The sequence below is a fragment of the Bombus huntii genome, chromosome 15, assembly GCF_024542735.1.
Source record: "Bombus huntii isolate Logan2020A chromosome 15, iyBomHunt1.1, whole genome shotgun sequence".
In the NCBI taxonomy this organism is placed as follows: Eukaryota; Metazoa; Arthropoda; class Insecta; order Hymenoptera; family Apidae; genus Bombus; species Bombus huntii.
The window spans coordinates 11,086,503-11,110,998 of NC_066252.1; the positions used below are offsets into that span (position 1 = coordinate 11,086,503).

At 37.2% G+C, this 24,496-nt stretch overlaps 2 protein-coding genes and 3 long non-coding RNA genes across 12 annotated transcripts in view; 3 read left to right on the top strand and 2 right to left on the bottom strand.

Moving 5' to 3' along the window:
- On the top strand, positions 1 to 10,314 carry LOC126874121 (protein glass-like). Of its 2 annotated transcripts, XM_050635798.1 has the most exons (7): positions 25 to 980; positions 1,910 to 2,095; positions 2,941 to 3,271; positions 5,560 to 5,832; positions 7,377 to 7,712; positions 8,750 to 8,917; positions 9,209 to 10,314. In XM_050635798.1, exons 2-7 carry the CDS (start codon positions 2,032 to 2,034, stop codon positions 9,372 to 9,374), a joined length of 1,338 nt encoding a protein of 445 aa, XP_050491755.1. In that variant the 5' UTR covers positions 25 to 980; positions 1,910 to 2,031; the 3' UTR covers positions 9,375 to 10,314. The 2 variants fall into 2 exon arrangements, with proteins under 2 accessions (XP_050491756.1, XP_050491755.1); XM_050635799.1 differs by lacking the exon at positions 9,209 to 10,314 and having other exon boundaries at positions 1 to 980; positions 7,377 to 7,764; positions 8,750 to 8,911.
- The window catches only part of LOC126874142 (uncharacterized), a 24,460-nt gene continuing 9,579 nt past the window's right edge, over positions 9,616 to 24,496 (bottom strand). Inside the window, exon 2 of the long non-coding RNA XR_007692668.1 lies at positions 9,616 to 11,010. This is a non-coding gene — a long non-coding RNA (uncharacterized LOC126874142). The remainder of the gene's footprint in view (positions 11,011 to 24,496) is intronic.
- Positions 11,747 to 24,496, bottom strand: part of LOC126874119 (C-terminal-binding protein) — a 24,099-nt gene continuing 11,349 nt past the window's right edge. The window contains exons 1-8 of one of the 7 annotated variants that reach the window (XM_050635789.1): positions 18,578 to 19,055; positions 17,511 to 17,954; positions 17,105 to 17,392; positions 16,829 to 17,017; positions 16,576 to 16,665; positions 16,200 to 16,356; positions 15,198 to 15,375; positions 11,747 to 14,842 (exon numbers count right to left, since the gene is read on the bottom strand). In XM_050635789.1, coding sequence (XP_050491746.1) covers positions 14,509 to 14,842; positions 15,198 to 15,375; positions 16,200 to 16,356; positions 16,576 to 16,665; positions 16,829 to 17,017; positions 17,105 to 17,392; positions 17,511 to 17,708 — 1,434 coding nt within the window. In that variant the 5' untranslated portion in view covers positions 17,709 to 17,954; positions 18,578 to 19,055 and the 3' untranslated portion in view covers positions 11,747 to 14,508. The other 6 variants (XM_050635790.1, XM_050635792.1, XM_050635793.1 and 3 more) reach the window with 6 other exon arrangements.
- LOC126874147 (uncharacterized) lies at positions 19,293 to 19,977 on the top strand. The gene is made up of 2 exons (XR_007692673.1): positions 19,293 to 19,571; positions 19,653 to 19,977. It is a non-coding gene; the product is annotated as an uncharacterized LOC126874147 (long non-coding RNA).
- Positions 21,568 to 24,283, top strand: LOC126874148 (uncharacterized). Its single transcript, XR_007692674.1, has 2 exons — positions 21,568 to 22,899; positions 23,361 to 24,283. It is a non-coding gene; the product is annotated as an uncharacterized LOC126874148 (long non-coding RNA).

A 24,496-nucleotide genomic window follows, 5' to 3' on the forward strand; every position in this document is an offset into this window, starting at 1 on the left:
CTTCTTCCTCTTCTCCTCCTTCTCGCTACCTCGAGATTCACGCTGGCTGCAACTTTAATACACATCGTTGTAAACTCCGATATACATCGACGACCGAGTTCGAACGCGATTTCAGTCAACTTACGATGTAGTTTGCAATTCGTTTCGTCAACGTTGCCAGTGCGCTCTTACGCGATACGGGAAGAACGGAACAGTGCGTACAGTGCGCGGCTATGTGTTGTCTGTGTTTCAAGATCAGACTGAAAATTCGATCACGAGGGGATCGAGGTGACTAACGATTCGAGAGATCGCGTACGGTTCCGCCGAGACAGAAGAGACTCTCGACGCACGCGTTTCACAAGAGAACATTGTACAGCGATGGAAGGATCCGCGTTGTTTACCATCGAGCAACTGTGCGAGACGACCGCGTTTGCGTTGATTTTGCGTTGATTTTGCGTTGATTTTGCGTTGATTTTGCGTTGATTTTGCCTTGATTTTGCGTTCCGTGTGCGAATCGTGCGAAAGCGATGACTCGGATCCAGACGATCGCGTCGAACGAACGGCGCAAATACAGTACACCTGTTAGGCTTTTTGGAAATTGTTAACCGTGCAGGCGAGTTTCAGTTTCAAAGTCGGAGGCAGTGTTTCGAACGAAGAGTTTTAAAGCCGAGTCTTTCCGTCGATCTGAAATACACGGTGTAACGAATACCAGATACTTGTCGTAGTTTGTAGTCGGTAATCGTTAGTCGTGCAAGGGGAAGCGGGTAAAAGGATAAGTTTCGAAGGGAAGAAAGCGGAAGGCCATTTTCTCGCGCCAAGAGAATCGACGAAACGCAAATTTCCCGCATCGATCGACGATCGATGATCGTTCGAATCGCTGGATATGGAGAACCGAATCACGTGGCAACATGCACATGGTTTTCAGGCTATGAATGAAAATATCTGGCAGATTTTCTGCAGAAGCCTTTAGAGGAAACCGGCAGGTCTTCCAAGCCATAAAGGTACTCTTCTATAAGCTCGGTCCATATGCACGTGCATTTTCCTTTCAGCCATTCATAAAAAGTCATTCATGAATTTTCGCTCATTTTTTCGCTCATCTCCTTTGCTCTCTCAAACAATCGCGTTATAAAGTTACGTTACCGAGTACTACGATCTCTCGAATAACTTTTCGAACGAATTCAAAGAAACTGGAAAAACGCTGGAAACGCGATCGATGCGATCGCTAAAAAATGAACGTTCGTACGTAACGATATATATGGTAAAACTATTTAGTCGTCTGTTTGTAGTTTGACCAGTAGTCGGTTTATCAAGCTTCTTATATCTTTCGTTTCCTAGCTTTATTTTATTTTCCCATCTTCGAAAAAAATATATTCGATCGTCGAATTCGCGATTTCTAAAGCATCGAGCCTCGAATACGCCTGTAACGCGTAAACAGGCAATTTTCGAAAATCGCCTTCAAATATTTCGTCTATCGTTCCATGCCGTTGCTCTCGATATACCGTGTCAACGATATCGTCGACGTCGTATCGTTTCGAAACTGACGATCGTTCGAAAGAAAAGCGACTCGCCGTTCTCCGACTTGTCTCGCGGTACGCGTTATCTCCAACAAACTGGATGAGAATTTTCTAAAATATAAAAGGAAAGAAAGAAAATACGGAAATAAGGAAGGAACGTTCGAAAGCGAACGACAGAACGAACGACAGAACGAACGACAGAACGAACGACAGAACGAACGATAGAGCGAATTATAGAGACGACTATCGAAAAGAAAATATCGACGAATATTTTTTCGCGATATTTTATCGGCAATCAAGAAAGTGGCGGTGGCGGTGGCGGTGGTAGTGGCGACGGCGGCGGCAACGGTGGAAATATCGCGAAAAATATTGATAAAGAAATCGGTCATACTCATGGAGCAATGTGCGGTTGCTAGGGAGACCAGAGGGGCTGGACCACGTCTCTACAGAGAGGAGGCAATCCGTCCGTGTATTTTGTCGAGAGAGGCGGGGGAAGGGGGTGTCTCTAAGGGCGGCTACGACCAGAAATTTCGCAGAGATGGAGTTTCTGCAGAATCATCACACGGTGAACACCTCCGAACCGCCGTACACCCTTGGCACAGGTGAGCCACAGTGTCCCTGACTGCGAATATAATTTTCACTGCTATATATCGTATACGAGACGCGAGAATCGAGACTCGAAGGAACCGATGTAACCTTTCTTTTCTTATTCTTACGAAACACGACATATCTTAGCGGTTATCTACGATTTTACCAAGTGACTTTGCCTCCTTCCGCCAAGTGACGTCCTCCTTCTTCGCGTATTCTTTATTTTCGTTCATGCGACCAGCATTCCGCGTTTTCCTTCCATGTTCCACCTTGCGTCGGACTTTTACATATTCTTTCTCGCACGTTGCAGGATAACGCGTTACAGAACGATACAGATGCTCGTAAACTCGTCGTTTATCTTTCTGCCAATCGTCCGTGAATCTCGAACGAAGATTTCAGCAGAAGAATCTTTACGATCAACGGTTACTCGATATATCTCGCGTTCTCTCTCACCATCTCTCCCATAATCTCTCTTCAAACTGCAAAATAATCAAGTTAGACGATTTTCTATTAGCCATATTTTCCAACATCGATACACTTGCGTTTCGAATAAAACGACAGATAAAACGATATCGCTAGATCGTTTCTCGATAAACTCCGTCTATAGTTGAACTTTATCTAAATTTCGATCTTACAATTTTACGTTTAACGATACACAAAGTTGAAATTTCACGATCCGAAAGCATCGTAATTTTCCATTTCGATTTTAGCAGCAAGCGAGTTTGCTTGATTTTGCAAAAATTAGCTTGCCATTTCGCTTAAATCCGAATCACCGGACAATCTACGAGATTCGGACTTATTTTTTCAAATAGCGTCGTCTTCCTAATTCGATTTGATCGAACGTCTCTTCTATCCGTAGGTTCGGTAGGAAGTATCGAGGCCACCATACCTTCCGGCCTGTGCACCGGGTCTCTCGGTGTCCTGTCCACCGAAGACACCTTAACGGATAATCAAAACGAAGAGACTCTGGGTGCACTGCAGGGCACGCTTCGTCTACAGGATCTGCAAAATTCTCCGCAAGACATTGGCGCTGATCAAACGCAACACATCCAAAATTCCGGACAGAGCCAAGTGGTCAGCGAGTTTGGGGCGAGCTTCTGGGTCGACGATATGGCTGGTTTTCCATTGCCACCGCTGGATTTGGACCCGTTACCTCCTGGTCTCTTCAGCCCATGCTCGGCAACCTACAAGTAAGTGGCACGAAAATCTCTCTCTCCTCGTTCCATTCGTTGTTCCACCTTTTTCGCTCCAATCTCTAGAAATTTGTCCACTCGTCGTCGTCTCTTCGTTTGTTTCCTTTCGTGCATACTTTTCGCTCTATTATAAACATACCGCTACTTCTATTACAAATATGAATACGCTAAAATAGCGTATCAAATAGCGTAACAAGTTTGGTAAAAAATTTGCCGCCACCTTCTTTCCTTCCTTATATTCTTATATCTTTAATTCCTTATGTCTGAAAAAAAAAAAAAGAAACGAAACGATGATTCTTCGTTTTAACCTTTTCTTTTTTTTTTTTTTTTTTTTTTTGTTAGTTCTTTGGTCTTTTAAACATCCGTCGAAGCGAGAGTAACGAGGAGAACGAGATTCAGCACAAGTAATGTTCTTACACGTTATGTGCATGCTGCGTGTTTTTCCCCCATAAATGTACAAAAATCTGCAGTTTAATCGCCACGATAGGCATTTTTCAAGTATTTCAAAACATATATTCAACCGCGAATCCAAACGGAAGGATACTTTCGACTATTTAGGCTTGATTTACAACGTGCGACGAGTTTCAAAATTGCCTGCGTGTAAGAAACGTAAAATACGATTTATTATGATTTTCCTCTGCGGCCTTTGTATAGTTCTCTACTCTTCGTTACGATCGAATTGAATTCGCGACGATTCAAATCCTGCTGTTGTTTTGCCTCCGAGTATCAAGACCCGTTAGGTGGACAAGCAATGTAAGAACTCGAATTTTCCGGTTCTCCCCCGACCAGTATAAATAAACGGACGCGATCGCCACCGAGAGAGTATCGCGAACAGTATCGAAGAGCATCAACGAGTATTTATTCCGCCACTTGTGTTTGTACCAACGATTCGCGAATTCGGCTGTAAATAATTTGTTTATTTATTCATTTATTCAAAATATATTGGACGGACCGCGACAGAAATATTTCGCTCGACCTATCAACGACCAATCCTCCACAATCTTTACGATTATTTCCTAAAATATCAGTTATTTCGCCCGTACGTGAACCGCCATGCGTCCTGGTCTGACTAATGTTACGCGTTTCCACTTGGAATCGATCGTTGCATACACGGGACTAAAGAGTGAACCGGTTTACCGGATCGGTAAAAATAAACAAACGGATAGAATATATCTGACGATATATTTCAATTCAACGCTGATACGTCCGAATATTTCGTTCGAAACAGATTTGATATTAACAAACAACGAAGCACGCAAACGTTTCGACTAAAAAAGAAAAGAAGAAAAAAAAGGAAAAAAGGAAAAAAGAAAAAAAGAAAAAATAATGGAAATATCAAATTGTTTGGATAGTTTGTAGCCAAGTTTAAGAAAATTTCAAATCCTATGTATACGTTTTTATTTTAATAGAGTCTTTTCTTCGATAATATCTTAATTTAATTATCTTTCTCGAAGAACTTGCCATCTTATGTAGTAATAAATTGTTCCTAGTTTCCGTAAACTTTTCCTATATCTCATTTGATGCCATTAGAAGAAGTCGGTAAGTAAAATGATAAAAATCGGAATAAATAATGATCGTTCTGCGAATGTAGATATGTAACGTAAGTGATGCCAGGTAAGGTTCACCTACTTTTTATCGATGCGTGAAATTTAATATTGCCTTTTTCAAAAACGACAGCTTTCTCACTCTCCTCGTTCTTCGATATGTACAGCGTTTGACATCGAATAGGCAACAAATTTTATCTGAATTCGTTGTCTGGCAGACGCTCGTAAAAAATTATACCCTTGTTTCCCAACCGGGTTGCACAACGACCATAATAGTTGCAAAAATTTCGTGCACCTCCTCGTCTATCCAACACGTTTTCTATTATATATTTCATATTAGACAAACATTTCGATTTCTCTAAAAGCGAATAATTGGAGCCACTTGTTAACCAGGATAATCGACTTTAGCGACCTTAGGTTTTCCATACGTTCGATTCGTTCTCCTCTGTTCGAAAAATATTATACAGTGGCTACAGAAACTATTAGTACGCTGGTACGTTTATCGATGGATTTATATACTAGCTAGTTAGATGCAACTGTAACAATTAACGTATCATATAGTACTTTTATATGATTAGAAAATAAGCGTACGAGCAAGTAATTTTTGTAGCCACTACATTAGCGGGATTAACGATGGACGCGAGACAAGAAGCAGAAAAAGGAATATGGAGTGGCATGTAGCGTAAAAATGACTGTAACGTTGTATTCGATATACCTTGTAATCTTTAAGCGTCCTTGCAGTTGGGGTTGCACCAGAGGAGAATGTGCGCCGAGAACGAGCAACGCGAACGGGGAAGGTGTGGCGGACGTGTTACTATCGTTAAAACATGCGGTGGTCCATCCTGCAAGTCCTACCGGCGGATACTACTCCACGGCAGGATCGAGTCATCATTATTCTCAAGATTATACTCAAAATCTTGGCCCACCTGTTCCACCCACGCATTACGCGTCTACACCAGCCATGTCTGTGAACGTTTCTATGAATATGACCATGAACATGAACATGCACTCTGGGTGAGTATCGTTTTATTTGTATTTATTTCAACGAGCGAGTAGAAAATGATCAAACTTTTATTTTCAACGCTAACGCTTATCCTCCATTTGTATCTTTAACGATCCGTGTCTTTACGACTGATAAAAACATTGCTCTTCGGTTTCAAAATAGATTTTCAATTTCTACCTTTCCAAATCATCGAAACCAATCCTCCAATCGCTTTCTCCTTACACGCTGCCGCTCCAACCATTAACACATCCGCCAACATTCACTACAAATTCAACGTATTTCGCTATAATATTAATATAAAACTGTTATTTCATTCGCATCATCTGTACGTCGTAATGTAAGATATAAAATACAATTACAATTAATTACGATAGAAGATTATTTATTTAATTAAAAATTAAAACTTCTAGTATCGGAAGGACCTCGATTTCCACAATTTTTTATCATTCTCCTTTGTTTAATATTTCATATAAAATTTAAATGTCGTTTATAGGTTTATCTAAAATCCTTAAAACATGTAATATCGGTCTCTATTAATTTTCAATATCCTTAGGAAAATAAGTTTCAAAATTCGTTTCGTAGTATTTTAAATACTTGTTTCAATCGTGAAATTAGACTTTATAAAATATTGCTATTTTTTCATATGAAAGGGGTCGTAGAATTTAGAGAATAATCGTTATGAAATAATATACGTTATCATTTTATTTTCTTGGAATCTTTTTCGTTGCCTAGAAATAGAGAGCGGCGAGTACGAACATTTTCTGAATCGAACCATATTCGTAGCGGCACTGTTTCACAGAAATCGACACTTTATTGGAAGCCATAAGAATCGTAAGGTGAACCGATACTCTATTCTTCTAAATTACGTGAATTTGTTGAAATTGTTGCGATACAAAGAATCTGATTGTTTTATAAAGCTTTTTACTATTTGCTTAGAAAAACACAAACACAGAAACTCGCATAACACAACGATTTAAACAATTCAACAAGTTTTATTATATAGCAATTCTGTTGTCTTTCCTTTTACGATATAAAAATTTCCTAAAATACCATGCGTTTGCTTCATCAATTATCGAAATACGTAGCTAAAAACTATATAGACAAAAAGAGAAACCACAATTTTTAAGACGATCAAACTATTAAAAATAACAAAATAAATATATACAAATAAATAGGAAATATATACAAATAAATGTCTTATTAAACATCTAGTTCGTATGATTATCGTGCAATTCGTATTATTACCTAAATACCTGAAAAATTCCTACAACGTAGAAAAGTTTTTATAATAAGAATTTGATACGCGAGAATCTCTTAAACACCTTATACCACAACAAAATTCACTTGACCAAGGCAGCCTTTCGATTATTTCCGACAGCATTTTTTCAAAAATACAATTTCATCTCACCATTTCCAAATATACTTTTTGTGAAGTAGCTCGTAATATTTCTCTTCGAAGCCAGACAACCCTTCGCCATTTTGCTCGACGGAGAGGGTGCGCATCTAAGAGGGTGTAAAAGCCGAGCTATTCTGAAATTCACGGTTGTGTGCGTAGGTACGAGCAAAGCTATTCGTCGGCATGGGGCGTGGAACCCCTGTTAAGTCCCGCCCAGCAGTATAATCCTGTGGAGCAGCAGGCAAGGGTGAATCAACCCCCGGCCAATAGTCTGATCGGCACCAGTACCCATCCTCATTCTCATCCCCCGGCGCACGGCCATTCCAGGCTGCAATTGTCCAGTGAGCATGCTCTGTGCATAGGCGCCACCGGAAACCCAGTCACACCCGACGACAATGGCAGACCTAACCTATGCCGAATTTGCGGCAAGTCGTATGCGCGACCCAGCACCCTCAAGACGCATCTTAGAACGCACTCTGGGGAGAAACCGTTTAGGTTAGTGGTGAATCCGCTTCGCTTATCGCTCGATAACATTCGATCGATAAAGGTTGGTCGTTTTATTCCGTTCACCGATTTACAGTAGTAATTAGAAATTTATTATAAGAGAACCTCTCGAAACGATACCGATTCACAGATATATATCAAACGAGATATTCTACACGTTGGCAATTTTACTTATCATTGTACAAAGATTTATTATTGTCACTATGCTGGCATTATACTGTTCTTTATAGATTTCATCGATCATGAATGCACAATCACAGATGGAACAATTTAAATCCACTAAATATTACATCGAAAAGCATCTGAAAGTGTATAATATTATGTTATTATCTTGTTGCAGGGTTAATAGAGTCGATATGAAAGTTCAATTAAATTCTATAACTTCGTAGATACTTTCAAATATTGATAAAAGATTTATTCTAATCGATGTTATCAAAAATACTTTAGACCATAAATATTTACTTCTGTTGTTCGAACAGTATTCGCGACAGTACCCCATCGTTCCCGTCGTTACTTTAGGTTAGGTTCAAAACTTTCATCGTATCAAAATCGAACCTTCGAAAACGACACATACTTAACGAGATTACCATCTTTCTTCTTCTTTCTTTTAAATTTAAATACAATTAGTTCACAAATTCTTTAGACAAAATACTTACAGTCGTTCTTCCTATAAATCGTTCGTCGCAATTCCAGTACTTCAATTTTCAATAGAACGGTGGAATTACAAACTGACAAAAACTCGTTACTGCTACCAATAACCACTATATTGGCATAATAACATGGTTCTCCTACAACCAAAATTTACTGCTCCGTATGAAAAATAAAAATATTTTTCCCACTATAATAAATTTTCCACTTGAAAATGATGTCACAGTGACGAAATAATCGTTTCAATTACATATGTATATAATAGATCGATATATCAAAATTATCTTCCTATGAAACCATAGAATTCGGATTCTTTTATGCGATAATTTTACTAATATTATTTTATATTTACAAAATGTCTCAAGATTTACATTTTTTAGGTGTCACGCGTGCTCCAAGGCATTTAGTCAGGCCGCGAATTTAACTGCCCATGCAAGAACTCATTCGGGAGAAAAACCATTTCGATGTCCAGTGTGTGATCGGAGATTTTCGCAAAGCAGTTCCGTAACCACACATATGAGAACGCACTCGGGAGAACGTCCGTATAGGTGTGTTGCACCACGTTATATGGATTATTTGTTCACCCGTGGCACAACGCGTGCCGCTTAAAACCGGCACATATCATTACTTGGAAGTATTTGTATCTTATCGCATGCAGAAAAGTATAAAAATCTGAAATGACATCTCTTATATTATACAAAATTATTTCTTCTAAATTCATATAAATTACTTCCAAGTCGACGATTATCGGCATAATTACGTTAAACAATGTTGTATTACGTTTTGCAATCCAATTGATCGATTTACCTTTTATAATCGCCAATTCTCTTTTATTCCAGATGTCGATTCTGCAAAAAGGCATTCTCGGATAGTTCTACATTAACCAAACATCTTCGTATTCACTCTGGCGAGAAACCATATCAGTGTAAGTTGTGCTTGCTGAGGTTCAGCCAAAGCGGTAATCTGAACAGGCATATGAGAGTCCATGGCGGTTCTCTAACGTGACACAGCTCAATATCGATTATCGATAACAATCGTGTTCTACCGCGATGTTGTCGAATACCTGTGATTCAACTTGGCTCGAGCTTACCGGCGAAAATGTAAAATAAAATAACTGCGACGAATGTTGATACTCTCAATAGAGTTCTGCTTCCTGACTGACTCAAATTTGCAAAGCGTTCGTGCGAACACTTGGTTATTTAAGGGCTTACATTTGAATATTTTTTTAAACGATACACAAGACAAGTAATAATCACAATATGTGTTATATTTGGCATTAGGAACTCATCAAGAATTCATTATATATATATATACATATATGCATATATATATATATGTGTGTGTGTGTGTGTATGTGTGTGTATGTGTGAGTATATATATATGTATATATATCATATATACATATATATACACATCATCATCATTACCATTATCATCATCATCAATCATCATCATCATCATCAATCATCATCATCATCATTATCATCATCCTCGCCAACATCATCATCATCATCATCATCATCATCATCATCATCATCATCATCATCATCATCATCATCACCTCCTGAATCGGAACATTAAATCGAAGGAAATAAAAAACGAAATGTATCGGCATCGTTATAATTTTAGAAAGTATGCACCCGCGAAATTTCTTGTTCGTTCACTTATACGTTCAGGAATTGTTTACAAATAGGTCAGGGATAGGTTAACAGGGTATCGCAGATTTAGACCTACAGCATCCACCACAGCACCGTTGATTATTGTACAAATATTGTATTTATTATAATTATTATTAATTATAATATTAATGTTGCTGTTTTCACCATCTTCAATTTTCATTATGTGGCTTTTTCTTTCTCAGTTTGCTTCTTTTTCGTCATTGTAAAACGAAGGTATTTTGGCGCCATTTCCATCGGACAAAAAAAAAAAAAAAAAGAAAAAAGAACGACCTCTCTCTATATATAATATATATATATATAATGTATTTATACATATATATATATATTATATATATTAATATATAATATATATAGAATATTCGTATGAGAACGACTAATTAAAAACGGATGAATGAATATGTGAGTTCTTTTTTGTTTGTAATCCCACAGCATCAGGACCCACATACTTTCTCGTAGACAGAAGGGGGGAAAAGGAGGCTTCATATTCGCCGGCTAGTTGGTAATTAAGTGCGTAGATATTGGTTCATGAATCCTCGCATTAATTTACCTCTCTTCACAATTAAAACTATATAAAAACAGCTCTCTCCATCATTTAGAGTAGTATCTCCTATTCATTCGTCAAAATTCTCTCGCTCACGCTCTCGTTCTTTCTTCATATATATATAATGATGTATTTATAAGTAATAATATTCTTGAAAAAGAAAAGAAAGAAAACGTATGTATAATGTTCCTACGTTATGTACCGGTACGACTTGTTGCAGGGACGAGCTGACCCCCGATTCTCTATATCGAAGTCCTCTAAACAAACCTGCAGCTTTTTGGACCATCTCGTCACGCGACAAACGTACCACGTGTAGCGTGTACGTAGCGTATCTCTATTTAGAACTGTATAATGTCATCTCTGTCACACTGTATGTGTCTCTGTGATGCTTTATGTTTTCATTTCTTCTTTCTTTCTCTCTCTCTCTCTCTCTCTCTCTCTCTCTCGCTTGCTCGCTCGCTCGCTCGCTCTCTCACTCCTACATCGTCTCATATTTATCGATCAAGTGTTGTTCGGTAATTTGATCTTTACAACAGTTGGAATGGTTCGTCATTCGCTTGTGAAAGCTTCGAAGCAAAAGCTCGTGTAAGGTGCATATTCAACCCAAAAGCGTCGATGAATAATACCAAACAACTCAGTCTATTTTTGTCTTCCGAACGACTAAATAATATTAAGAAAAAAAAAAAAAAAAGAAGAAAAGAAAAAATCCTTTCATCCGACGTAATATACATATGTATCGATCACTGAGAAACTGAAGAACTAATCGTCTATACCTATATATGATATATATATATATAAGTGATATATATATATATATATATATATATATATATATATATCACTTTTCTTCTCACAATATTTGCACTCCTCTTGAAATACGGACACGCAGTGTGTTGGAGAGTTGAACGCTCTTTACAACCGCACGACAATTCCGAAATGGCGTCTAAAATTAATAACCAACGCCATTACGACGATCCGCAATTATACATGACGACGATTAACCATCGCGATAAATTTTACTTTCTCTCCGATAAACGAAATGATACAAAAAAAACAACCGAATAGATATGTGTGTCTCTAAAATAGATTTTTCATATTCTTCATTTTTTTTCTCTTTTTTCTTTTTTATTTAATTATTATCATCGTTTTTAATAATCTTTTTCTCAAAAAATTGTCCATTTTGTCCTTTCTTTCATCTTTTTTTTCGTTTTTTTTTTCTTTTAATGATTCATCTTTCGATAATATATTCAAGTTTTCGTAACATCGCATTTTTACTTTACTTAATACAATAATTAATCATATTATAATTATCAATTAATAAAACTTGTCTCTGTTCGTACTACCTTTCGCTCGTGTGTTCTTTCGTTCTCTCTTTCTTCCGTACACAATCTCACTCACTTAAAGAACGCTAATCGATAGGTGTTTATCTTCTCTGAAACAATAAGTGGTTTTTTGTTCCTTTCAGAAAACACAAAAATACTCTGTATCAAAATGCCACTTATCGATGTTACCTATTATTATTATTATCGTTATTTACGAATTTAAACACTTCGGATGAAGATGCTGCATTCAATTACGGAACGTTAAGGCATTCATGAGTGTAACTCGAAAAAAGTACAAAAATAGATGCCACAAAAATTAAAGACGACACGTTTTTCTCAGTTTATTGAAGCAATTCGTTTTACTATACACCCGCGCTGATCCTATCGTCACCAATAAGTTTTTTTTAGCAGTAAATAGCATTCGTGAAAAGGAGGAAACTAATTTTATATCTACAAAAGTCATATATCATGTCCCATTCAAAAATATATCTTCCATTCGCTATCATTCTTAATGTACAATACAAAAATCATATTTAACCCTAAAGTTCATATTTCTGCAACTTAAACAATCTTGCACTTATATGCGCACTTCAAAATTTTCGCATGTAAAATAAAAAGAAAACTTACAAAATTGGGAGATTTAGAACAATCGGAATTTATAAAATTTCAATTATCAAGAACAGTTTCTTCCCTTCTCACGAATACCATTCTCCTTTTACTGAGTTTCTCAATACATTTTTAACTTGTTTTACCGATCGGTGCGTGAAGACAAACAAACCTTACTTTGATCATACATATATATCGTAAGGCAATTGAAATACGTCTGTTTGTATCGGTAATCGACATTTAAAAATATGAATAAATCAGGCATTCGATTTTACCAAGTTCTATTTAGTACTATCAACAACATAGTGATGTACCACACGCTTGAGAATGCCCCAACGGTTACATATTTCTTTACAATTTCCTTCGTTACTTTTAGCCACTTTTACCACAGGTAAGATATACTACTGACTTCGTATTCTCTTTTTTTTTTTCTTTTCCTTTTATCACGCAGCATTTTCATGATCTTTAAGTGAAACATAAAAATGTATCTGTGAGCAACTACATTTTCCATTTTAATATAATATACTAACACTGAGAGTCACAACGTCCACGAAAGAAATAAAGTTTGTAAAAATTATTCAAGTTGCCAAATTATATATTTATATATATGCTCTTGGGAGTATGGTTCTCATTTAGAAACAAAAACTAAAGAGCATGCGCGAACCCAAATACAGTGTGGCAAAATAATGCATGACTTCGCTAAAAACATGTTTCATGTTTGAAATGAAAGAATATGAAGGATTAAAACATATAGTATATATATATATATATATGCGGTGTGTGTTTATGTGTTTTTTTTTGTGTATATATATATATATATATATATGTATGTATGTATGTATGTATATATATATATATATATATATATGTATATATATTTATATCGAACAGGGAGGTTTTTCTTTTATTTATAGTATTAGATGTTTTCATGGAATACTAAACTATTATGTAGCGCAAAAATTACAAATGGAACTAATGCAAATACGAAATAAGAAATTCTGAAATTGTTTATTCCCTACGTCTCGTTAAACCTATTTAACTGGAAGCGAAATATCATTGATAAAACTTATACAGGATATTTAGGCTAAACTCATTAATATGCTTTTCAACTGTGTGCCAGATGTAATGTTCACCCATGTTTGATTTGTACTCTATGACTAGCCAATGTACTTCTCGATGCTGCAGGTATCTATTATAAAAGGAAGAACTGATCATGGGCCTGAGGAACTAATTACCAATCTTGATCGACCAAAGTTTGATTAAACTTTGATAAAAACAGAATACAAAACACAAAAACAAAAAATCAATGAAACTTCATTTTCCTTGTATTTGCTTTTTCTTTATGTCATCATTTGTGTTGTCTAAAGTCACGTACGGTTAAGTATGAAGTGAATTATACAAAATTACGACACAGAGAATTCTTACCCACCGTTTGTTATTTCCTCCTTTAGCCACGACATCTTATAAACTGTCATCATTACTGCCCAACTGTATTTGGTTTGGTCACAATGTTACATCAAATGCACTATTCCAGGAGTCCACCAAACGCAGACTCAAGCTCATCATACATGCGCGCGCCATTCACACATGCCATGCATACTCTACGTCGATACGTACGTAAAACACGTGTACACTCCGGAGAACACACGTTTTAAACGCACGCACAGTAGCAATTCAAAGCAAGGCAAACCTCGATCTTTCTCTCCTACTCATTCACTCTCTCCATTGCGTTTTCTTCTTCTTCATTTTGTTCTTTCTTTCTCTCGCTCTTTCTCTCGCTCTTTCTTCCCGCCTACCCCCCGTTCTCTCATTTCACTCTTTCTCAAGGATGGATTCCCTCGAGTTCGTCGGAAGCAGCGGACAGATTTCTGGGGCACATCGTGCACGACACACGTTAGTCAATCGGCCATTTGTCGTCGGAGGTCGTGTGTGAATGGCTAAGGGAAATTAGATCGGAGGGTGGTGCTGGAGTGGACGTCGGGGGTTCAAGGTCAACGAGGGCTCGGTGCAGGTGGGCTTGGCCGGGGGTCAGGCTCGCTCACTATGCTGTGTGGTATACCGGTTAATCCAGCAGTAGGAGGAGCTGAAGTAGGGCCTCCAGCCCCACCGCCGCCTACCGTTGGACCCGTGGGGCCTGTAGGACCCCCGGCGCCTGCACCGCCTGCAGAGGAGTTCGGTCCGCCACCACCCCCACCACCACCGCCGCCGACGACGGAATGCCCACCAGGAGGTGGGGGTGCAGAATCGTGAGGAGTCGTTGAATGCGCCTGTTGAACGGGCAGCCCCCCGGAATAGTATCCGCCGTTGATCCCCTCAGGGTAGCTGCTGGAGAAAGCGAAAAGAAATTGGCCACTTCGATAAATGCCTTTTACAAAGTGCCCAATCGATCTTAGGAAATCCAAAGGTTCGAACGCTTCTAACCACGTTACTTTACACACTCGATTCTCTTTCCATGTAATACGAGTTAACATCTGCTTGAAAATCTGTTTCTGTAAAAATTACGATATCTTTTTCCCCGGTGTAAGAGAAACAAATGCAACGATACTAAAAAAAAGTAATACCCTACGCTGATTTCTTTTTTTATTGATGTCTTTTTCTTTTTCTTTTTTTTTTTTTTTTTTTTTTTTTCTTTTTTAAGTTAAGCTGAACTTTCTTTATTTAACATACGAACGAAGCTTACCCGGTCGAAGAAAGGAAGTATTCCTTGTTCACACAGTTTCGCAAGCAGTCGGGTATGCGACCAACGATAGCTCTTCGTATTTCACTGGCTGCCATCTCACGCAGTTCGGTGCAGCTTGCATCGCTGTAGAACGCAGCATGTGGTGTACACAATAGATTGGGTGCGTCTTTCAAAGGACCTATAGAACACATACAGAAATACGCTACTTTACTAACCCTTCAATATTCATGAATCAATTTTCACGCGCGCGCTTCACATTAAGCAAATCCAATAATAGCGAAATCAAATTTGTATATATAAGCAATGTACAGTAATATACATGATTGATTAATGAACTCATTAATATTGAATACACTATAGTACTATGTTAATAAATCATTAAGATATCGTCATGTAATTAACATTTCAGAGCATTGGATTATAAGAATGTTTCAAAAAATCATTTTTGCAGACGATATCTTAAAACGTACAATAATATATTCAATATTATACTAATATAATAATTATCCGATTTGTTCGGTATTGTGCTTTATATCAATACTTGTCTGCTATCAATTTTCTCTCTGTAATCATATTCTTGCACACATATGTTTTGTTGTTGGTTATGTTGGATGTTGCATCAACTGCTCACAGTTATCAGCGATTATATTTAATTTTTAAAACTCCTTTCGTTTCTTCTGTATATCAAGAGTGCAATGAAACAAAAATACCTGATTCTACACCTGATTTTTCTACACCTTGCAATAATTTATATTTATGATATGAGTAAAAATATATTCTTTCTATACTATCTATACATAAGAAAATTTGAAATTTCACATTTTGCATATCTTAAATATTTCCCTTTTTCTTTCTCTTTCTTTTTCTTTTTTCTTCTTCTGAGCGTTACCTTAGTTGCATGAGCTTACATTATCCAATAGCGAAGAAGGAGGATCAAGATGATGAAGGAAAACGTTAGTTACGTGAGAGAGGGGTTAGGTGGTATGGATAGATAAAACTCACACTGCGATGACTGACCCTGAAAAACATTGTATGGCTCATTTTCGTGTACATCAAGTGCTGCTGCGCGAATTCTGCCTTGTTTCAACGCTGCGGCCAAAGCGTCATCATCAACCAGACCACCCCTTGCTGTATTGACTAAGAAAGCGCCAGGTCTCATCTACGATACAAGAAGTTAATGTGAATAAAATACAAAAAAAAATACAGAATTTATCGCAGATAATTAATAATCTTTAACAAGGTTGTTTATCTGTATCATTATATATTGCATTGTTATTGCAAGACACATTTACAAAAAGGAAAGAAATTTTCCTATAAAAAAACAAAAAAAAAAAAAAAAAAAAAAAAAAAAAAAAACTTCAAATTTGGCCTGTAATACCTGTTTGATGGTGAATTCATTAATAAGATGATGATTGTGCTCGTTCAAGGTACAATGCAAGGATACACAGTCTGACTGGAATAGCAAATCCTGTAATAAATCATATAATTATAAGTTTTATAGAATATAACTGAGATTGCTACGCTATTACCTTAAAAAAAAGAAAAAAAAAAAAAAAGAAAAAAAAAGGAACAAACGAAAAAAAGAAAAAAAAAGAAAAGAAAGAAAAACAACAACAACATTGATATCAAACCTGTAATGTGTAGACCCTGTTAAGACCAAGAGATTTTTCAATTCCGTCTGGTAGGTAGGGATCATAAAAAATGACAGTGAAACCGAAGGCTTTGGCACGCAGGGCAACTGCAGAACCAATCCTGCCTAACCCAACTATACCAAGTGTGTCACCCCGTATCCTTGCACATCCTGTTGCAGCTTCCCTAACCTAGGAGACATCAAATATCAAATTGGACTTTTAATACTTTTGCTATGTAGCACAATAAATATACTATGCACATTTCAAAATTCTTACCTGTTCTGGACCTGTGAATTTCTTTCCTTCGCGTACCATGTTTGCCAACCAATATGTACGTCGATATAAATTTAGAATAAGACAAAGAGTAGTGTCAGCTACTTCTTCAACACCATATCCAGGCACATTGCACACAGCGATACCAAGTTCCCCTGCTGCCTTGACATCTATATTATCCACCCCAGATCCAATTCTAACAATGATTCTTAATGTTTTAAATTTCTCGAGATCCTCCTTTGTCAGAATTATAGTGTGCCACATTAGTGCACCTACTGCCTCATTTAATACCTACAGGAAGGTTATAGTAACATCTCGATGAATTATTATAAATAATAAAATAAAAGATGTTTCTTAATCAAAAGAAATTTTAATAACACAGAATACACATTATAGATAGATAACATACCTTTTCATGAATTTCTGATGTCGACTGTGCATCACAGAAGGCTACTGTTGCAACATCTTTGAGAATCGGCATTTCAATAGAACAGTCTCGACCATCTAACAAAGCCACTAATGGTCGTGTCTGAATGGGTCCATTTGCAATGGGACCCCTCAGGCTATCCATTCGAGGGCGTTTGGGCATCATCTTCCGTTTGTCCATCGGTCAAACAGCCCCCCCAATTTTTATATTTTTCACTTGTACTTTCAGTGTCACTAAGAATGTCTGCTTTCTTCCAAGGAAGTCCTACAGTCCACTGACAAGGAAGCCTCTGAGTATATCTTAAAATACAGTTTTGCACTTTTATGCTTTGTCACACAAATTGCTTCTCTAACACTGATCTCTGGTCGGTTTTTGGACAAGGACCGCCGAACCCCCAACGCATCACGACTTGTTGAACACCGTCTCCTGAAAATTTCAAATAAAATATCATTTAAGATATAAATCATTTGAAACCTGCCATACTTATATACATAACATAATAATATGTCTATTAATGTATGATGTTGCAATACAGTAATTAAAATATCGCTTATACAAAGTCCACTAAGTAATAATAATGAATTAAAATTATTTATCATTTCGTAGTAATCAACTATACGTACATATTTTGCAGTTAACGTAAACAAAACTAAATTGTATTAGAATTTATTTTATAATATTTGATGTATAAATTATACATAATAAAAAGATAAAATTTAGGGTAAAATTTCTAAAAAAAAAAAAAAAAAATGTTGCCAATTACATTTATACCTTCAATAATTAAAATATTAAGAAAGAAAGCGCAATACGTATGAAGTACGAACTTCGGTCAATAAACATACATTTCGACGCCTTCATGAATTTCTTCGTAGAAAAGAAATCCATGTGATACGTATGGTTGCGAATATTTCACTCACGGATGTAATATCATGCAATGAATAGTTCGGCAAGATATTGGTACTCAGTTAAGTGAGAAAATTTAGCATTACTTTATTTTACAGAAAGCGAAACACTTAACAGCGTGTACGAAACCGAATGTTTTAGGTTACCTTGAAACGCGCCGGCTTAACCTGCGCAGTACGCGTGTCCAGAACAGTGATAGAAGCGCTTGGAAAATATAAGAAGTTTCAAGAATATAACGTCGGTGTTATGTCAAACAAAAATGCGTATGAACTTTCTACACTTCGGTGTGAGACAGCGGTAAAAATTATTGCACAGGACACACCATGTATCGAGAACGAAATTACTAGCTGGGGCAAATGTTTTTGGAACTGATAATAGAATGCCTGGCTTTGGTTAGTGGGTCGACGTTTTCAGCCCATTTTCGGCAGCAATTGTAAACCAATCATGATGCATTTGCACGCTTAATGTCCGATTAACTGCTTAGTAACTCATAAATTCCAGTTCTCAGAATCTTGGTATCTACTAATATGATCAATACGCAAGCAACTATACGAAAACAGAAAATATGTTCGATAAGAGTCGATTTAGTACCCGGTGCTTTTATATGGCGGAACGGAAAAATGCTGAACCAGCGAAGTTCCATAAGAAAGTAGAGAAACTGACACGTGGCGCCCTCGTCAGACGCCGTCACCACACGACAATTAACCAAGATCATCAAAAATGAATCAAACTTTCTTCAAAGTACTTCAATATGGTATTCTTGACAATTGGTATAACCTAGACTAGTACTACTTCCGTGTAGTACTATAGAATATTCTCTGATGAACTACAATTCAAACAACCTTCTCTTCTCTGTTCGGAAATAGAAAATTCTACATTACTTTAACTGCTTTATACTAAAGAAATTGCGAACAATCATACACTTATCGTCATACCCTACAATTAATTTTCAGAGCGCGTTAATAAATATAAATCCATAATGCTAATTTTCTAGCCTGTTATGTCAACTATTTTTCTCATTCAGCTTTTTCATTGACACTCAACGACACAGATTGAGATCTCGTTTGTTACAAGTGCTCGCAGAGATTTGTTCAGTGAGTTTATAGTAGTTGGCCCGCCGTAGCAGAAACATTCTATGTGGTAAGGTTAATATAAGATAAATGATACACATTAAGAATGTTTAATCTGTGGGTCAATACACACAAGCAATCGGAAACACAGTCCGCAGAGAAGGCTACAAAATGAGATCGCTGCTGGCCTCAGCGAAAGCGAGGATGCGATACTAACGTAGAGTGCAAACCCAAGCACTTTGACTTGGGCACATGTTGTGCCAACTCAGCGAAAATGCAAGCTCATATCATCAAAAGGAGGAGAGGCAAGGAAGCGAGATTAAGCCCTTGTTCGACAGCTGGCAACGTATATCATACGTAATACACGTACAGTTCGTAACATGGAGGAGCAATGTATCGAGGAAGTGCGCTCCGAAAGAACATTTTTATTTATTATACAGTTCCGCGCATGAATAAATGATTACGATGATGAAATATACCCAATGTTACTATGTTAGTTATAATCTTTACTTCCTCCTCGCATTTACGAGTAAGCAAATAAACAAATATTACAAGACCTAACATTCAAATCTATCTTTTTCTTTTTTTTTTTTTATTTTTATTGTTTTCTAGATGATTTTTATGATATAAATTTGTATTATAAAATGAAGTTTTGTTAAAATTTTATCAATTAACAAAGTACTTAGAGGAGCCACGCATCACCTTGTATGTAATGTTTACAACTTATAAGGTTCGCTTGTCAATGTTCCTTAGAGCAATGAAAGCTTCTCAAAAGTTATCGAAAGATATTCCAGAACGAGTTAAAAATTCATCGAGCTTTTAGAACGAACGTTTCGACTAAGCGGTCGAATTCAACCCTTTAGCTTAATCTCAGTGTGCAACAGAGTTTTTCGAGTTACAGATACAACGATGAAGGGTGACGGAGAGGAAGGGGGATGGTGAGGGAGGTGAGGGAGATGAGGGAGATGAGGGAGGAGAGGGGAAAAGCAGAGCAAGGGTGGGGCAACGAAGCTGCCGGTGGGATGGGGAGCTATGAGGGCGAAGTTATCCAATTATTGTCTAACCTGGGAGCAACTTTACTTGGCGGAGAACCGTTGGTGGGAGGGAAGCTCGTCCTGCCAACTCTCTCCCTTCCTACAATCGAGCCACGATAAAGTAAAGTTTGTTTCAAAACTTACCGCGCGGAGAGGTGACTAGGTTTTTGCTAGTGACACGTGAAATTCAAACGACTTCAATGCGATAATAATCGCGGCAAATTTTTTTATATCGACCGGCAAGGAGAGGAGGTGTATTCAGATTCAAGAAGGATCCCATAAATTAAGTCAAAGGTTCATTAATAATACGATCGCTACGAAACTTTTTCAGCGTGAACGTTCAAGAATACGGCCACGTCTTATGAATATGTAATTAGACAAAAGGAGATATAGCTATTAATTAATTAAGAATTGCATTATCCTTAAGTTTAAATTTAACTAATCGCAAGTCAAGCTAAGTTACATTATATGTTTACTTTGAGCACAGATTTCTGTTATTATATAATAAGAGTGTTAATATATTTGTAAAAGATACGTGCATGCATCTTTTATTCTTGTTTCTTGAAGTCATACAATATAACGATATTATAAAGGACGGATGTGTTAAATATTCCGTGATAAATATTTCTATTAATATGCATAAGGAGTTAATTAGAATCAAACCATTTCGGTATAACAAAATCTTTATTATTTGAAATTCGGTGTTAGGAATGCTCATTGATAGCGAGCTAAAAATAAACAAGTCTATTAGGAAAGTGCACTAGCGATAACATTCGTTATAATGACGCATATGGCATCGTGGAAACCTTCTTAAAGCGATGTATTGTTAGCACCAATAGATACGTATTTTAGGTCAGTTTTAAACACAAATCACGTCATTATTTTAATTACTGTTCTAAATGAAGGAATATATATATATATATATATATATATATATATATATATATATATATATATATATATTTTAACTTCTCTCATGTCTCTTGGATATATCCGGTATATTATGCACACGTAAATTTATCAGTTACAAATCAATATCAATTTTTAAAAAATTCCTCTACATGCTCAGAAATTTCATTTAATTAACCAAAAACCAAAGTCAATCTTCACGTTGCAAAGAATAAATTTTCCTTGTAACAATATATGTTTATCGATAAATGCAAACGAAACAAGGAATTCGTTCAAATGACGAAATAAGAATAAAGAACACGAAAGAAGATACTCGTCCAATTACGATGATAAAAATCGACGCGCCATCTGCGAGCCATCGTGAAACAGGACAACGCGGCCTCCTCTTTGTAGAAACAAAAATCGGTTGTACTCTGCGCAACGAACAACAGACGCTTAAATAAATACCCGTGCCTGAAAAGAGAGCGAGAGTTTGTTCTAAGTTGTAAATGTAAAAAACGAACGAAAACGAAAAAGAGCAAAGCAAACGGGGTGGTGTGCGTGTGCGTGTGTGTGTGTGTGTGTGTGTGTGTGTGTGTGTGTGTGTGTGTGTGTGTGTGTGTGAAAGAGAGAACAGTAAAAAATCTGTCGAGTACTAGAATGGAGAAAGGAGCAGAAGAAACTTGTCCAATTATGATGACGAGTATCGGTGTCGGCGTTCGGGCATTCTCATCCTTGGGCACAACGAAATGGTCGGCAAAGGGGTAAAGAGAGGGGCTGTTGCTCTGGTACCTTCCGCCTCCACGTTCGTCTCTCCAGCGGGCAACGAGCGAACGGCCATGAGTGTAGAAAGGCAGGAAGGGAAGGAGGAAAGGGAGAAGGAGAAGAGGAGAGGCGACTACTTAAAGTTGGCGGAAAGTTTGGTTCGGCAGCAAAGTTAACTCAGTTAAGTTCTCCGCTCCTAAAGCGAAACTTCGGTTCTCCAACGCCTGCCCTGCCAGCCTGGTTGCCTGCCTGCCTCTGCCTGGCTTGCTCTCCATCCTCTCTCCTCTCTCCTTTTCCTGCCGTGTGCCTTCTCCCTTTCTCTGTCTCTCCCTTCGTCTCGCGCCCGTGCTTCCTACTGTCTTGGCCATTCTTCCTTCCTTCCTTCTATATCCATTCCTACGGTGCTGCTCCACGAATAAGCAATGTGTTTTGGAATTATCATTTTCCCGCAAACTTTCGTCACGATGTTTCGCCGTGACGATCGATTGACATCGACCCGCGCGCGACCGGTGTCACTCTCGTTTGCCTTCTGTGCTACTCTCTCTCTCTCTCTCTCCGTGCACCGGTCGCGTCAATCTGCGGCCTAACCATTTAGGCCCAGACCCAGGCCATCCATTTTGCAGCTGGAACGAGACGTTTTCACGTATGTACACGCGGATGCGGATACGAGGGGCAAGACTTCTTTTTTCAGAGCTTATATTCCCTCGAGCTGTGAGTGTTTGAAGAAAATTTAGCAGTTTCATGTGCCCGTTCTTAAGAGTGTCGCTCTTAAGATGATTTGCATAAATTGTTGAGCTTTCGCATGGATATAAAGTTTGAGCTGTTAAATTTAAATGACGTAATTAAGACATCCTTTTCGTACGACTATTATCAATACGATCGATACATGAGATTCATATGTATGGTGTATATATAAAATTAAGATTATTATATGAATCGTTAAAAGATTAAACATTTTGAAAAGATACACTTTATTAGATATAAGTCTTTGTGATTATTTCTTGTAATATTTCTGCATAAGAGTTCAAGGTCAGTAATTTATAAATTGAATTCCTTTGCTACCGGTTAAAGATTTCAAAACACAGTATAAAATTTCACGTGAAAATGGTCAAAAGTAAAAGTGACTTGGAAACAGCTAGGTAAAGCCCGTAAACTTCGACGAAACGTTTCAGGAAGAAAGATGTTTCTCCCACTTCCCTGAGAACTCTGCCCCCTCCCGCGGCCAGAGTGGCAGGCAACGATCGAAATTCCAAGACGAAGTTTACGAGATTCCAAGGAAAGCGCGAGTTTCGCTTGCGTTCATCGTTGCCTTTCTTCGCGTACGTACGTGTATAGGAGCTTGTAAGCATCGTTTTGTAACAGACACCAGTCAGCATCAACCGCGTACTGTCCCTCCTTTGATGGTACGCCAGAGCAAAAAAGAAACCGGTCGAGTCGGTACTTACGAAGAGGTTTAGCTTTCAGGGTTCATGTATGTATGTACATAGTTTGAAAAGAAGTTACGACCGTTCTCCTGGCCAAACGGAGGGAAAGAACTTTCCTGCGCCAATAATTTTTTGGAGCAAAAAATTATTCAGACGTGGAAAACAAGCAGTTTCGTATTTAGGCGTTTTAACTAAATTGTAAATGATTTCGACGTTACGCAAACGTTATTTCCTGGTACTTCTTGCACTACTGAACTAACATTATCAGCAAAATTTTACCAATCGCGACTTGCAAGTTATCAATGCTCTCACTAATAAATTCTCTTGGATAACAAGTCTAATAAAATAGTAAAACAAGCAAAATTCTACAAACGAACTTAGCAAATTATTCGACATAGAATTGTAAAAATTGTTTGTGCAGTGAAAGCTTGTAACAAACAACTCATTACTTGTCAATATACTAATATTAACAATTAGTAGTTTATTAGTATTATTAACTAGTAAATTATATCGATCTTTGACATTACATATATTAAGTATATCATTACTAAATTATTGTAATAGCAAGAGAAGGCACTTGCTATTCATTTGAATGTAGAATGCGAAATTATTAGAGAACGCTATACAATTGTACGCTATTACATGGATTAAAATTTCTTTTATCTTTTTAATTTAAATTTTTTACAAATTTCGAAAATGCAACTGGAAATGCGCAAGAACCGTCTCTTATTTAAAGTAGTAGAAGTGAGATAATTTATTTATAATAATTTGATAACGAGATTATGTAGGTAGAAATCTTTAAGTAAACAGATAATATATTTGAAGATCATAAGATACGTATGATGATTCATAGAAATGAAAGATAATACTTCGTAGGACATACA